Genomic DNA, 14,750 nt, shown 5'->3' on the forward strand with positions numbered 1-14,750 from the left:
TGCGTTGCGTCTGGTGAAGACACGCTATGCCAATGGGAGAGCACTTTATTGTTGGCATAAAATTGCTTACTTTCTTATTTTGTCTGTATGAAATTTTAGTTTGCACTAACTTTGTTAGTGCTTTTTATGTAGCCTGTTGTAAAACTAGGCAAATATCTAGATGAGTTGATATACCCCCGGAAGACCTCGGAGTATCCCCAGGGATACATGTACTCCTGGTTGAGAACCACTGGTGTAGACAAGCCCTAAGTGTGGACATGCCAGCTTGTGAGGAGATGGAACATAATTGTGGGATACTGAGTCAGTGGCATAATCCCACACTTTGGAATTGACCCTGACAATGGGAATCTTGGTACGTTTGAATATGAAAATTAATATTCTACTAGTACTGCCTCCCTTTCAAGACTTTATAACGTATCTCCCAGGAGCATAAAAATGCTACTGCCAAATGGATTAAAACTGCATTAAAATTGTAGAGCTAATGATGTATGCCAAACTTCACTGCTATTACTTAGTATCTCATATCCCCTTCATCTCTGGGGTGAAGGTATAATAGTCTCACTGTCTTTATAGTTCCTAGTATACTTCTGATGCTATGTTTAGTGTTTTAATTCTTGCAGCATTGGACCTTTCTGCATTCACAGTATACTCTTCTAGAGTTTGACTTGGATATACAAAAATGCATTTCCCAAATATGATGAAATTATTTCCTCAGAGCTAAAGAATAATGTGCTGTACATGCTTGGTTCAGGGTGTGACACCTATAAGTTAATCATGAACTTGAGATGAATGACTCATGCTTTATGCAAGTTTAAAGGAGAAGCTGTCTTGCCACTGCATAGCAGGACAGTACGGGAATTTTTAAACCAAGTTAACTTACTTTATGTTTAAAGGCTATACTTGGTGACTAAGTTCCATGCACACTTTTGGTTCTGTTTAAAAAAAAAAAAAATCTGTGAATTACATCTCATATCAACTTATTGAAAGGCAAAATAATTCTAGCATATCAACATAACTTGTTTTTGATGCATTACAAATATGCTGTTATGTATAAAACCTACATCTTCGCATGCAGAGTGCAACTTTCAAACTTGTGTTCAAAATATTTTAAATGTATTCTTCAAGAATTCTTTTACAGTGACACATTGGTTCTCTCTTCCCATCCCTTCCTTTTTTTACTTCCCCTTCCTCAAAGGGACCATATCTGTGTTTGAACTGCACTTTAGCTAGACAAGTTCTCCTTTTCCTGTCTCCATTTTCATCACTTTCCTCTTCCCCAAGAACACAGCATGTGCCAGACAGTGCTACCAGGAAATGTAAAAGGCTGAAAATGATAAAGATTTAATCAGCTTCACCTTGCTGCTCCTATTATGTTACTGTGCAAACAGTATGCACAAGAGCAGTGCTATAGATAGGATTATCTCTAGAGAATTCCGACATATAGAGGGACCTGGAAAATGCAGGATACCCAGGACTTTCTGCCAAATTCAGGCACCCAGACTGAAAAATAAAAATGTACTTGAAACAAAAATTTGTTCATTGTTTAAAAAACTGCTCATTATCAGTGTGCAATCTGACATCTAATACAAATACAAATTAACATGTATCAAGTACAGGAATGATTTTTGAATATTGATTCTTCACAAGCGTAGATTAATGAAAATAGCATGCTATATTAGTATATTATGGCTATTAATTCCTGTAGTAGCTGCTGTAATTAACGATTAAATTAAAAACTGGATGTGCTTGTGCTGGGTGGGGGAGGGAACAAAATGAAAAGTCAGAGCTCTGTTAATTTGGAAGTTCATTACTGTCTAGGTTGTCTGGACTGCTGTTGTGGCGGGTGGGGGGAAACAAAGACTGGCTCCTATTGAGAGAGCCCTGAAGTCAGTGGTCAGACGAAGAACTGACTACAGGTCTGTCTCATCTTACGCTGGGGTTACGTTCCGCAGTCAGCATGTAAAGCGAAAATCGTGTATAGTCAAAATTTCATTGAGTGTAATGGCGGGCAGAATCGCCCACACTACAGAAACAGTATTTAAATTGTTGTTTTTCTCTGTTTTTTTTTCTTGTTTTTGCCGATTGCGTAAAGCTGAAATCGCGCATGTTAAATGCGCCTAAGATGCGACAGACTTGTATAGTAGTCTCCTAACTGATCTTAACTGCTACTACTGAGGTCAGATAACTGTCTCTCCCAGGTCATCCAGGGCTGCTCAATGTGCAGCTGTGCTTAAAAGAGCAAATATGATGTTAGGATATAGAAGTAAAGGGATAGAGAATAATATTAAAAGTATAATGCCTGTTTAGACTTGGCAAGCCAGTCAATTGACTGCCTATTTGACCTTGGTCAAATATTTTCAGATATTGCAGCAAGAGTGTCTGGGGCCTGATTTAGGCCACAGCCTACCTTTTTGGTTGCATCATGGTGTCATCTGTTAGCACTCCTACTTAAATGTTTTGATCACTCCCTTTTTACTATATGATATTGCCACCTATTGGGACAAAGGTGAACTAATTGAAAGTTGAGCATCTTGATTGGCTAGAATCTTCTTGAACAAACATTGTATGTATATCTTTATTTGTATACCAGGCCATCAATGTATGTGACAGTTTTACAAAGCATATTAATCAAGTTAAAAGACCTGGTCTGTGCCCCAAAGAGTTTACAATCTAAACTGACTAGACAAACATACAGAAAGTAACTCAGGGAGTAGGGGTGGGGGAGGAAAGTTCAATCATTCTCCTTCACCAACACAAAGGGAAAAGATGCAAAGCCAATAAGCTGCTTCCAGAGTTGGCCTGATGCCTACTTAGCATAAGTGGTATTTAAAAAAATATTTTTTCTTATATAGTTGCTGTTTATTTTATATCTGTTTCATTTCATTTTTATTTTGTAACAGTTCAATCCTGAATAACATTCTCACTTTAATGCTAACCGAACAATGCACAAAAAAAAGTTGGTAGCAATAATTTTTATTTTTAGAACTTCATTTCACTGTTTCACATTGTTCTGAGTTAAAACAACTCAGTTAAGTAACTTGTTTTTTATAATCAGGCATAAGTGTCTGTCAGGATAAGTTTGTGGGAGGCCATAAAGTCTTGCTATTTTTTGTTACTGTTGTAATAAATTAGTATTTTAAAATATTTCATAATATGACAGGTCAGTTGAACAATTATTTTTGGTCTGGTCAAATGCCCAACCCTATGTTTTCTTATATAATCACTTGCATCTCCGATTACATCTCGAAGCAATAAAGAAGCCACTACAGAGACTGAAATATCTGTTCCATGGGCTAGGTGAGGCCTGCAGTGGTCTGGAAGTGAGCAGCTTTCTGCACCAAGCCAATATCTTCAGCTTCCTTCATTGTGGACTCAAACATCCAGTGTCCTAGATTGCGTATGGAAAATACTGCTCTTAACTTTAAGAAAGATAACTATTACTTTATCCCAGGGGTCGGCAACCTCTGACACGCGGCTTGCCAGGGTAAGCACCCTGGCGGGCTGGGCCAGTTTATCTGCTGCGTCAGCAGGTTCGACTGACCGTGGCTCCCACTGGCCACGGTTCGCCGTCCCAGGTCAGGGGGGCTGGCGGGAAGCCGTGGCCAACGCCTCCCTCACCTGCGCCGCTTCCCGCCATGTGCCAGAGGTTGCCGACCCCGTTCTATCCTAAGGCTACTCTGGCTGCCCACTTTCATAGGATTTGGTTCAAAATAGTGTGTGAACTACCTCATACACACTGTTTTTCTGTAATTGCCTCTCTCTTCTCTATGTCCAGCTTTAAAAAAAAAAAAAAAAACCCTTCCCTTTTTCTTGCCACCCTTGACTCTTCCTATGTAGATTCTGCTATCAAGCGCATCCTTCCTTTAGCTGTCTGAGTTGCTCTCTTTCTGACTCACTTATTTGTAAAAAGCTAATTTTCCTATGCTGTTTTCTTTTCCTTTCTCCATCTTATGATTGCTTTAATTTATTCATCAGTGTCATTTTACCTTATTGCTTTCAGTTACTTAAACCACGTGCTGTCTTTTATCATTATGCAGTTTGTATGTAGGATTCTTTACAAAATAAAGTTGTCTACAACTCAGAATTTTGATTTTTATATGTATTTGTGATGCAGTCTGTGTTCTTATATGGCTTTGCTATTTGAATTTTTTTAGTGGTAGAAACTGTTTGGGAATACAAAGTGAGCACACAAGATTCTTTACTAGTCTTGCTACCTGAATTGGTGCAGATGCATATTTGAAACCTAGTCTCTTCCTTGAGAAATGTAATTGTCTTCCTATTCCAAGCAAATTTATATATAAGATGGTAAATACCTCTTGATGTAATTATATTAATTTCATTAAGGAGTAAATTAACAAAGTATTTCTGAGCCTTTTGTGTTCAGAGGATGTTAGGACTGGTCAGGAATGGGGAAGATGCATGTAAAATTTCTGTTCTATTTCTTGCCATAAAGGGTTTGATGTGTACTACACTTTGGTCGTGACTCCTGAAGGGATTCTTTCAGCCTCTTGCTTTATGCCTTATTATTACTGCTAGGACTTTGCCCCGCCAAATCCCCCCACTCCCCACTATTTTTGTTGGGAGGGAGTGCTTCCTTGAAATGAAGCCATTAGTATGTATCTGCACCTTTGAAAGCTTGTAACATTTAAAGAGGGCTAGCATACTTTTGTAAGATGAAGATAGGGAACTGTACAGACCTAAGGGTTGTCTTTTGTGTTGGGATGGCTTGGTAAGATGTATGTATGAAGGGAGTATGGCCAGATGCTTCTCTGGTAGTGGTGTGTGCTCAGTAAGAGCTCTGGAAATTAAACTGGCATCCTTAAAGAATTGTTGCTTAATTGGGCCTCCTGTGAATTTTCTGCTGCTTTAGACCCGGGTTCTGCCACAAATGGTAATTATGATATACTCTCATAGACTCTAAGGTCAGAAGGGACCACTATGATCTAGTCTGACCTCTCCTGCACAACGCAGGCCACAGAATCTCACCCATCCACTTCTACAACAAACCCCTAGCCTATGTCTGAGTCACTGAAGTCCTCAAATTGTGGTTTGAAGACCTCAAGCTGCAGAGAATCCTCCAGCAAGTGACTCATGCCCCACGCTGCAGAGGAAGGCGAAAAACCTCCAAGGCCTCTGCCAATCTGCCCTGGAGGAAAATTCCTTCCCGACCCCAAATATGGCGATCAGTTAAACCCAGAGCATGTGGGCAAGACTCACCCGCCAGCACCCAGGAAAGAATTCTCTGCAGTAACTCAGATCCCATCCCATCTAACATCCCATCACAGACCACTGGGCATACTTACCTGCTGATAATCAAAGATCAATTGCCAAAATTAGGCTATCCCATCATACCATCCCTTCCATAAACTTATCAAGCTTAGTCTTAAAGCCAGATATGTCTTTTGCACCCCCTACTCCCTTTGGAAGGCTGTTCCAGAACTTCACTCCTCTAATGATTAGAAACCTTCGTCTGATTTCAAGTTTAAACTTCCTAGTGTCCAGTTTATACCCATTTGTTCTTGTCTCCACATTGGTACTAAGCTTAAATAATTCCTCTCCCTCCCTGATATTAATCCCTCTGATATATTTATAAAGAGCAATCATATCCCCTCTCAACCTTCTTTTGGTTAGGCTAAACAAGCCAAGCTCTTCAAGTCTCCTTTCATAAGACAGGTTTTCCATTCCTTGGATCATCCTAGTAGCCCGTCTCTGAACCTGTTCCAGTTTGAATTCATCCTTCTTAAACATGGGGGACCAGAACTGCACACAGTATTCCAGATGAGCTCTCACCAGTGCCTTATATAACGGTACTAACACCTCCTTATCTTTGCTGGAAATACCTCGCCTGATGCATCCTAAAACTGCATTAGCCTTTTTACGGCCATATCACATTGGCGACTCATAGTCATCCTGTGATCAACCAATACTCCGAGGTTCTTCTCCTCCTCTGTTACTCTCTGTAAGCTCAGTTTGAGTTGTGTTGTACCTTGCCAACTTGGAGGGAACCTTTATTGCCACAATAGATTGCATTCCTTTGTTTCAGTGCAAGCTGCAAAGCTTCATTTCATTACTGTGTACAAAGGATATTAAGACTCCTGCAAGAAACTGTAACTAGTGGGGAAAAACGAACAGTGATGCATGATCAGGAAAAGGTTCATAATTTTTTCTGGAGAATTAGTTGCTTTGAGATTTGAATATAGGTTTTAGTAACAAGGAAACTTAAAATCTTATTGGTGGATTTAATATGTTCCTGCTGCTGCAAATTAAAGAAATCCCTGTTCACTCTCACCCATTATGAGTTTGTATGTAATAAGATTATTTTAAATATATGCTTTTCATCTAAAGGCTTCACATCTCAAATACTGAAGGAAAATTCCACAAGTAACAATCCTAGTTGGGTTATAAAAGAATTGCACTTAGTTAATACTGTCACTTGCTTAAATACAGACTGTGAGTATGTGTACCTGCTTGTGTTCTGTGCTTCTATAGAGAGCTTGCTCAGCCACACCCAAGAAAATGGAAATGGTTGTATTTCTATTTTACCATGTTAGTTGGCTTGTTTCTCTTCTCTCCCTGCTTACCCCGAAATTAAAAAGGGCTGTAGTTAGCAATGAAATAAGCAGAAGTCAATGTTCCTTCTCTAGGGGCTCTTGTCAGCACTCCTTAGTCAAGGGAAACTTCCACTGACTTAAGTGCTTTTGGAAATAGCTTTTTTTTAATCTGAACTATTTGCATTGTGCTAATAAAAAGAACAGGAGTACTTGTGGCACCTTTGAGACTAACAAATTTATTTCAGCATGAGCTTTCGTGAGCTACAGCTCACTTATTTCAGCATGAGCTTTCGTGAGCTACAGCTCACTTCTTCGAAGAAGTGAGCTGTAGCTCACGAAAGCTCATGCTGAAATAAATGTGTTAGTCTCAAAGGTGCCACAAGTACTCCTGTTCTTTTTGCGGATACAGACTAACATGGCTGCTACTCTGAAACCTGTCATTGTGCTAATAGTTTGCTAGGTACATTACAGAATGAAGAAAGGGCCCCACTGGAAATAGTTTTAGTCTAAATAGTGTACAGATGAGGGAAGATTGGAGGCAACAAAGAAGTGGACAAATAGTGGGGTTAAATATGCATATTACTTCCACAGCTTCTTCTTTACACTATTAGAGTTTCTGCAGTTGTGGCTTTCATTAGCTAACCCACCTCACTCAGGATGAAGAGGGGCAGCTAGGTTTGTAGTCTTTGAAGGAAATGCCTTTTTCAATAGAAAGTCAAGAAGGAGAAGGCAAAATTGTAGCTAACCAGGTCAAGGATACTTTTAAAAATATCTCTAGGACATAAGAACACTTGGGTGATAACAGGCCCCAGTTTTAAGCTCAATGAAAAGTAATTTTTTTTTTAACAAAACCTGGGACTAAAAATATTTGTCCCCTTTAAAAAAAATAATTAAAAAAAACCCGCACATGATGGAAAGCTTTTAAAGCCAGTGTTTTGTTGGTAGTGCCTGGAACCCAAGTATTGAATTATTGTGTGACTACTGCAAAGTCAAATTAACTAGAGACAAGTGACTGTGGCTGACTGACCTACTTTTGTTACTAAGCTAAGAAATGCAAAACTAAATAGTATTAAGAATGGAAAGTGAAGTTAAAAATAACTGGAAGGAATCCTAGTCTCCGCATTTATTATCACAACTTGAACATTTTTTATTTTAAACGTAAGCAATTTTTCTGTTGTAGTTTGATGCAAGTGACTGAAAAATACTACTCCTGCATGATGGCAATTACAGGTATTCATATATTATTTTGGATACTTTAAAAAAAATGTCAGTTATGCTTGTGAAGCATTCTCATTGTACATCTGCTTTAACGTGGTCTTTAATTACATGATCACATACTTTTTTTCTGGAACCCTAGTTTTGGGTTGGTGTATGTATTACTTTTCAAAACTCTGATACTTTTGAGCCTGCTTTTACAAAGTGATTCCTATTTTTATTACAGTACCCTCAAAATGTTTTCAACATTGGCACATTTTGAATTTGTACATACTCCATTTCCATCTTTTAAAAAAACCAAACTCTACTTTGGGCAGAGAGAGAGCTTGCAAAATGAATCTTGTAGAAAGTAAAGAGCCCATGAAAGAGGTTAGTAGTTCACAACCTCAGTTGTATCTATTGCTGCTGCTAAGTAAAGTTAGATTAGGTTTATAGTTAAAATAACTTTTAATGGTGTCCAGACTGAAGCAAGCAGGGGCAAAAGAGCAACACGTATATAGGTTACAAAACCTGCACTTAAGATCCAGTTTAAAAGTGGCATATTACATTTGCTGCAGGCATTCATTTTATTCTTTCATAGGAAATAAAAAGGGCAATACGTCTGATTCATCCTGGTTCAGCTGTAGTTCTCAGTCATGCATAACATCTTTAAAGAAGGAGCTGAAATGGACTGAAACTGAAAAGTAGACTCTTCCTTTTGTGGGTTTTCAAGGGAAATAGCAGGTTCAAATGACCTTAATAGTCAATTAGATCTTGTTGTTTTATCTAAGTAAACTAACTTTTTGTGAAACAGCTTATTGATGAAATTTTTGGAAAAAAAATTATCTACAGTAATTGCCATTTCTTTAATAACTGGAATGTTAACAGTAAATATGACATCAGCTGAGTTAAATTCTATTTCTCATTAATATTTTCTATAAGTTATTGGTAATTTCTTCTTTACAGAGTTCTATTTTTATTATAGACTCCAAAGAACCATAGAAATGTAAGACTGGCTTCAAGAAGTCCTAGTCCAGCCCACTGTACTGTGGCAGGACCAAGTAAACTTGGACATATACCCATCAGAGATGGTCTAATCTGGCTTTAAAAATCTCCAGTGATGGGGATTTCAGTCTCCCTTGGAAGCCTTTTCAGAGCTTAACTATCCTATTAGTTAAATCTTTCCCCCCTAATATCTAACCTAAATCTTCTTTGCTGCAGATTGAGCTTATTTCTTCTTGTTTTATCTTCAGTGGACATGGAGAACAATAGATCACAATCCTCTTTATAACGGTCCTTAACATCTTTGAAGACTCTCTTCTTGTCGTCCCCCCCCTCAGGCATTTTCTCTGAAGAATAAATATGCCTAGTTTTTTAACCTTTTCCTCATAGGTCAGGTTTCCTAAACCTTTTATCATTTTTTTTTTGTTCTCCTCTGGACTTGTTATACCAATATAATAAAAACCAGCAGGATCTTATTAAGAGGGATAAGGCAAAGATGCCACATTTATTGTAAATATAATAGTAAAGCAAACAACGTTGTTTTACTACTTATTTCTATCACTACTTATTTCTTACACACACACATATATTCATTCATTCATTCAGGTTCTGTATAGGTGTTATAGTTACCAGCCTAGACGTTGCTCATTCCAAGTTACTGGCCAGGTATCTTGGTCATGAGGATGGAGCCGAGTCTGTGTCAGATGCACCTGATGCTGCTGGAGGCTGGCAGCAGAACCATAGACTCAAAGTCCTTAGTCTTCAGAGTCCAGTTTTATAGGAATTTATTCCTATGTCAGTCCATGAGAGTTGCTTCATTCTGTTATTGCTAAATCAATCAGCAGGTGGCTGGCTCCATGTTGTCAGATGTTTGTTTTTCCTTCCTTTGAGGTGGTGGGGTGGAGTCCAGTTTGCCCTCTCGGGGGCATCATCTTGTGATTCCCACTTGACACTCTTTGGCTGACTGAATTTTCTTCAGCTGTAAACTCTAAACCATCATTCATTCATTAAAACAGGGCACTCATCACATTACATTTCTCTCTATCTAAATCACATCTATTCTGTCTCTCTGTACCTTTTGGGGGTGTACCAATTTATGAAAGCAGCAAAGAATCCTGTGGCACCTAACACATGATGGTGGTGAATACCCTTCTTCCCACTTCTTCAGCTGCATTTCCAGTCTGCATTCATGCTGCAAAACATCTGTTAGTCTATAAGGTGCTACAGGTCTTTGCTGCTTCTCTTTTCTACAGAGACTAACTACTACCCCTCTGATACAATTTATGTTGAGACTCCTGTCTCTTAACAATAAAAAATAAAGTGAGATGAAAATAACAGCTACTGTTTTGCTTACTTAGAGTTTTAATGTTTAACAAGTTTTTATACAAAAGTATTTTTGAGCAGGCTTCACACCACACACACTGGTGGCTTGCAGGTTAGAGGCTAAATCTTGGGAATCACATTTACTTCTAATATAAACAAATCATTTCACAATATATCATTTTTTTCATTCAACCATGTTATATATAAACCTTCTTCTATTTAATACAGACTTCATTTTTTATCTATATTCTATGTTTCCAAAAGTTTAAGAACTGGACACAATACTCCAGCTCAGGCTTTGCCAGCAGTAAATCGAGTGGGACAGTTACCTCCTGTGTCTGTCTTAGAGCAATCCTGTTAAAATACCCAACTTTAGCTGCTGCTGCATCATTGATTCAATTGACACCCCCCCCCCCCCCCCTCCCCAATCCTTTCAGCAGCAGCACTACAGCCAGCCCAGTTATTGCCCAGTTTGTAGTTTTTTTTTTTTTTTTTTTTTCTAAGTGAAGTACTTTTGCACTTTCTTTATTGAATTTCATCTTTTTGAATTTCCATTTCTCCATTTGTCAAGGGCATTTTTTTTTGAATTCCCTCTGTCTCCAAAAAATTGCAACCCTCCCAGCTTGCTGTTATTTATCTTTTTTTTTTTATACTCTCCTCTCTCTTGTTTCAGTCATCATCAAAAAAATTGAGTAATACTGGACCCAGGACTGACCCCTGCAGATAACTCCTCCCAGTTTGACAGCAAACCATTGAAACCCACCATCAATTTCTCTCATTTCCTTTTTTTTAGTTTGCATATGTGAAGTGGGAATGTGTCAAAAGCCTTATTAAAATAAGATATGTCACATCTACTGCTTCCCCACCATCCAGTAGGCCAGTGACTTAGTCAAAGACAGAAATTAGGTTGTTTTGGCATGATCTGTTCTTGACAAATCCATGGTGACTATTCCTTATGACCCTGTTATCCTCTAGGTACTTAGAAATTCATTATTTAATAATTTGTTTCAGTATCTTTCCAGGTATCGAAGTTAGGTTGACTGGTCTACAATTCCCAGGTCCTCTTTGTTCCCCTCTTTAAAGAGAAGTACTATGTTTGCCTTTTTCCAATCTTCTGGAACCTCTCCAGTCCCCCACGAGTTCTCAAAGATAATTACTAAAGAGTTGATGGCTGCAGCAGCTTCTTCTTCTTTGAGATGGGGTCCCTATATTTCCACTGCAGGCTGCACCCCATGTGCCTGGAACGTTTCAAAGTAGTGGCTCCTGCCACCCTTGCTCTGCCTCAGGGTTTCAGGTTTTAGGGTAGTGAGCAGCCTGGTCTTTACTTCCTTTTTTCACTGATGCTTATGTCCAGTGTTCTTTGTGCTTTGTCATCTTTTTTTCCTTTTTGATTTTTTTGAACTTTTTTCAGAAATTTTTTTTTTTTTTGTGTGTTGCTTTTTTTTTTTTTTTTTTTTAAGTTTTTTTTTTTTTTTATTTTTTTAGGTTGGTGGGGACTCTGGGCAGCAGTTTCCGCCAAAACAATCCAATCATCAATCCCCCCCCCAAGTCTGTGTGGGATTATGATGAAGTTGAAATGATTCAAAGTCTGCGCTCCTGCTTCCTGCCATTTTTTTCTCAGATGAGAGCATGCAGCAATGCTGTCTCTGTGGTTTTGGGGGACACACACCATGTCCACAAGTATCTGCCTCTCCTTCCCTGCTTGTACACGGGAAGGAAGAGTCTTCCATCGTAAGAAGCACCTCATTGAGGTTGTCATGGGGCCACAGTCGAATCCTGGCCAGGGACTCTCTCTCCCCCCGCCCGACAGTCTGGCTCCGCCGTTACCAGTGCTGTGGACCCTGCGCTGGGGCCTAGCCATGAGTCACGAAGCATGCACATAAGAATGGCAGTAAGTCTTCTTCCAGGTCCAAGAAAGACGCTGAGCCATTCACGAGTTCCAGCCATGAGCTACCTCCTGCACTGTATATTTTCTAGCATGCTGTGGACACACACCCACACACACCCCCGATATAGGTTGGTGATGTTTGGTTCACTGTTTCAGTACCAGTTACAGTTTTGTAAATATTATATATTGAAAAAAAAAAAATCCATTTTTTTTTTTATGATAATTTAAAATTGAGGAAAACTGAGTGGGGAAAAGAGTAATTTAAGTATCAGTTTGACATTAAGTTGTCAGCTGCAAACGCCAAACTTAATGATTTGTAGTAAACACTGTTTATTTTCTATTAAACTTTTTTTGCATTATTAAGATTTATTATGTATCACTATTATAGTATGTTCTTTTAGTTTTTAAAGTATATTCTTCTATTTTGGGAGTAATCCGCTCCTAGAGAGAAGCTTATTTAAAAGATATGGTAGAACTGATTGACATGTCTTTGTGGTAGCTGCTAAGGAAAGTATATGAGAATCTCTCAGTGAATCTACAAAAAGAACAGGAGTCCTTATGGCACCTTAGAGACTAACAAATTTATTTGAGCATAAGCTTTCGTGGGCTACAGCCCACTTCATCAGATGCATAGAATGGAACAACTCGAAGAGGCTAATTAATTAAGATGAGCTATTATCAGCAGAGAAAAAAACTTCTGTAGTGATAATCAAGATGGACAGAAAGTGTGTGGGATACTAACATGGGGAAATAGATTCAATTTGCCAAGTTAATGGTATCTATTTTGCAAATTAATTCCAGTTCAGCAGTTTCTCGTTGAGTCTGTTTTGAAGCTTTTCTGTTGCAAAGTGACCAGAGAGGTTGAAGTGTTCTCCTATTGGTTTCTGAATGTTATGATTCATGATGTCAGATATGTGTCCACGCAAAAGAATAAATGGACACAAATATGACTGTTTTAACTGGGAACACAAAAGACCGTGACGACTTGATGATTAAACTGTAGACCTCTGAAGTGGGGAGGAAACCATATTGGAATAAAAAACTTACTATAGAAAACAGAAATGCCAAACCTTATTTCTGGATGATTTAGTACATATAGTATTATTGTGATCCATTATTATTATCAGATACATTTTGAAGCTGTAAGTGGAGACTTGAATAAAACATCTAACACACGTTGCTTTGTTCTACCATGATGAGGATTTGTGGAGTTTTTCCTTGTCTATAAAACCCTGGGAATAATTTCACTTCTATGAGGTAGAAATGGTTTCAAAGGATGTTTTCTAAACTTCAGGAAAGTGTTAGTAAGCATGCATCTTGAGCATCTCACTCGAGGGACAAACTAACCTTCATACTTATTACTGTACTGTGCTGGCTTGTGACAATGACACCTTTTGGACACCTTTTGGAAGGAGCTGGCTCTGCATCATTCTAACGCTGATCATACAATTCAGGGTGATATGCCTACCCCCAAATGGTAATCTCATTATATTCTTTCTGCACCATGTCCCTATTGGATGAATTGGATTTTATTTCATAGTCTGTATCAAAGCATAGCTTGGATGTGTGTTGCGAGGGAGGGTGATAATTTTTGCTATTACATGATTGAGACTAAAGAGCACCAGTAACTGCCATGGCATTCCCCTCTCTTGGACACTTGGATGAGGCATCTTTCAAATGATAAATATGCTGTAGTGAACAGGACTAGTTTTTACACTAAGCTTGTCTCATTAACTTGAGATTTACTGGGAATCCATGAGGCTTGGATAGAAGTCACAAAACTGAGTTTCATTCAGAACAGTAATTACTAGTGCTGATTAAGCTGTCAAGGGTTAGTAATTTATGTCTTCTAGAATACTTTCAGATTATGATGATGAAAACAACTCTTTACACAGTGCATCAGAAATTCCTAAAAAGTAAAGTGTTTTGTTTTTAGTGTCAGTGCGTCTATTGTTACATTTCAGATTTTCTTATAAGCCTCAATTTTTCTTGCAGCCACGGATCTTCTTCTGGCCTGGAATCCCGTCTGTCTGGGTCTGGTGGAGGGAGTGATTGGGAAAGTTCAGCTTCATACAGGTATGATTTGTTTAAACATGTTTTATATTGTAATGTGATTGCATATTAAAAAAGAAGCTTTGTGTAGTGTTCTGTGCACCAATCTGAAATGATCGATCCTCCGTATCACTAGTGGGTAGAAAAGAGGATCTGGACTGTGCTGCTTTGTCCTCTTTTCCTGGTCTAGTTTCTCTCTGGGTGGGAAGAATAGTCCTGGTAGAGTTTTCTGTAAATTGTGATGAAGGTGGCAGATTATAGTCCAAGAATTGGGGCTGTATGGAAACAGATTCTTGTCTAGGTTTCTAAGCTCACTGGCTGTTCTGTTGTCTGGTTTACCATATTCAGAATATGTCAACTAGAGTTGCTATCAGAAAGCTAAAAATGGCTGTCAGACCTAGGTTCTTGGTGTAGCTAAGTTGACCTTGGCTACAATATGTGCTTTTTGTGGGATGGGAGTGGAGGGGGGAAGCATCAGATTGTAGTACCTCATCTGCAATCAGTTGGAGAAGTGCTTCTCTCAGAATGATTAATGTAATCACTTTATTCTGTCAAAAATATGTGTAAGAGTTTGATCATAAAAATACACGGATCCACTGGCACCTATGGTACTCTAGGCATATCTGATAAATGCTATTCTAGTGTGATTGAGTGAAATGAATAGCATCAGAAAACTTTACGTAACAATTAGGAAATATGTAAGATGAGGAAGTTGTTCAGACATCTTAAAATCTAAGCCA

General features: G+C 38.5%; 1 protein-coding gene across 1 annotated transcript in view; it reads left to right on the forward strand.

The window, feature by feature from the left end:
• The window catches only part of INPP5F (inositol polyphosphate-5-phosphatase F), a 98,154-nt gene that overhangs the window by 7,960 nt on the left and 75,444 nt on the right, over positions 1 to 14,750 (forward strand). Inside the window, exon 2 of the mRNA XM_039481809.1 lies at positions 13,954 to 14,034. Within this exon, the coding sequence (XP_039337743.1) occupies positions 13,954 to 14,034 (81 nt within the window). The remainder of the gene's footprint in view (positions 1 to 13,953; positions 14,035 to 14,750) is intronic.

This window comes from Mauremys reevesii, linkage group 7, assembly GCF_016161935.1.
Source record: "Mauremys reevesii isolate NIE-2019 linkage group 7, ASM1616193v1, whole genome shotgun sequence".
Classification (NCBI taxonomy): Eukaryota; Metazoa; Chordata; order Testudines; family Geoemydidae; genus Mauremys; species Mauremys reevesii.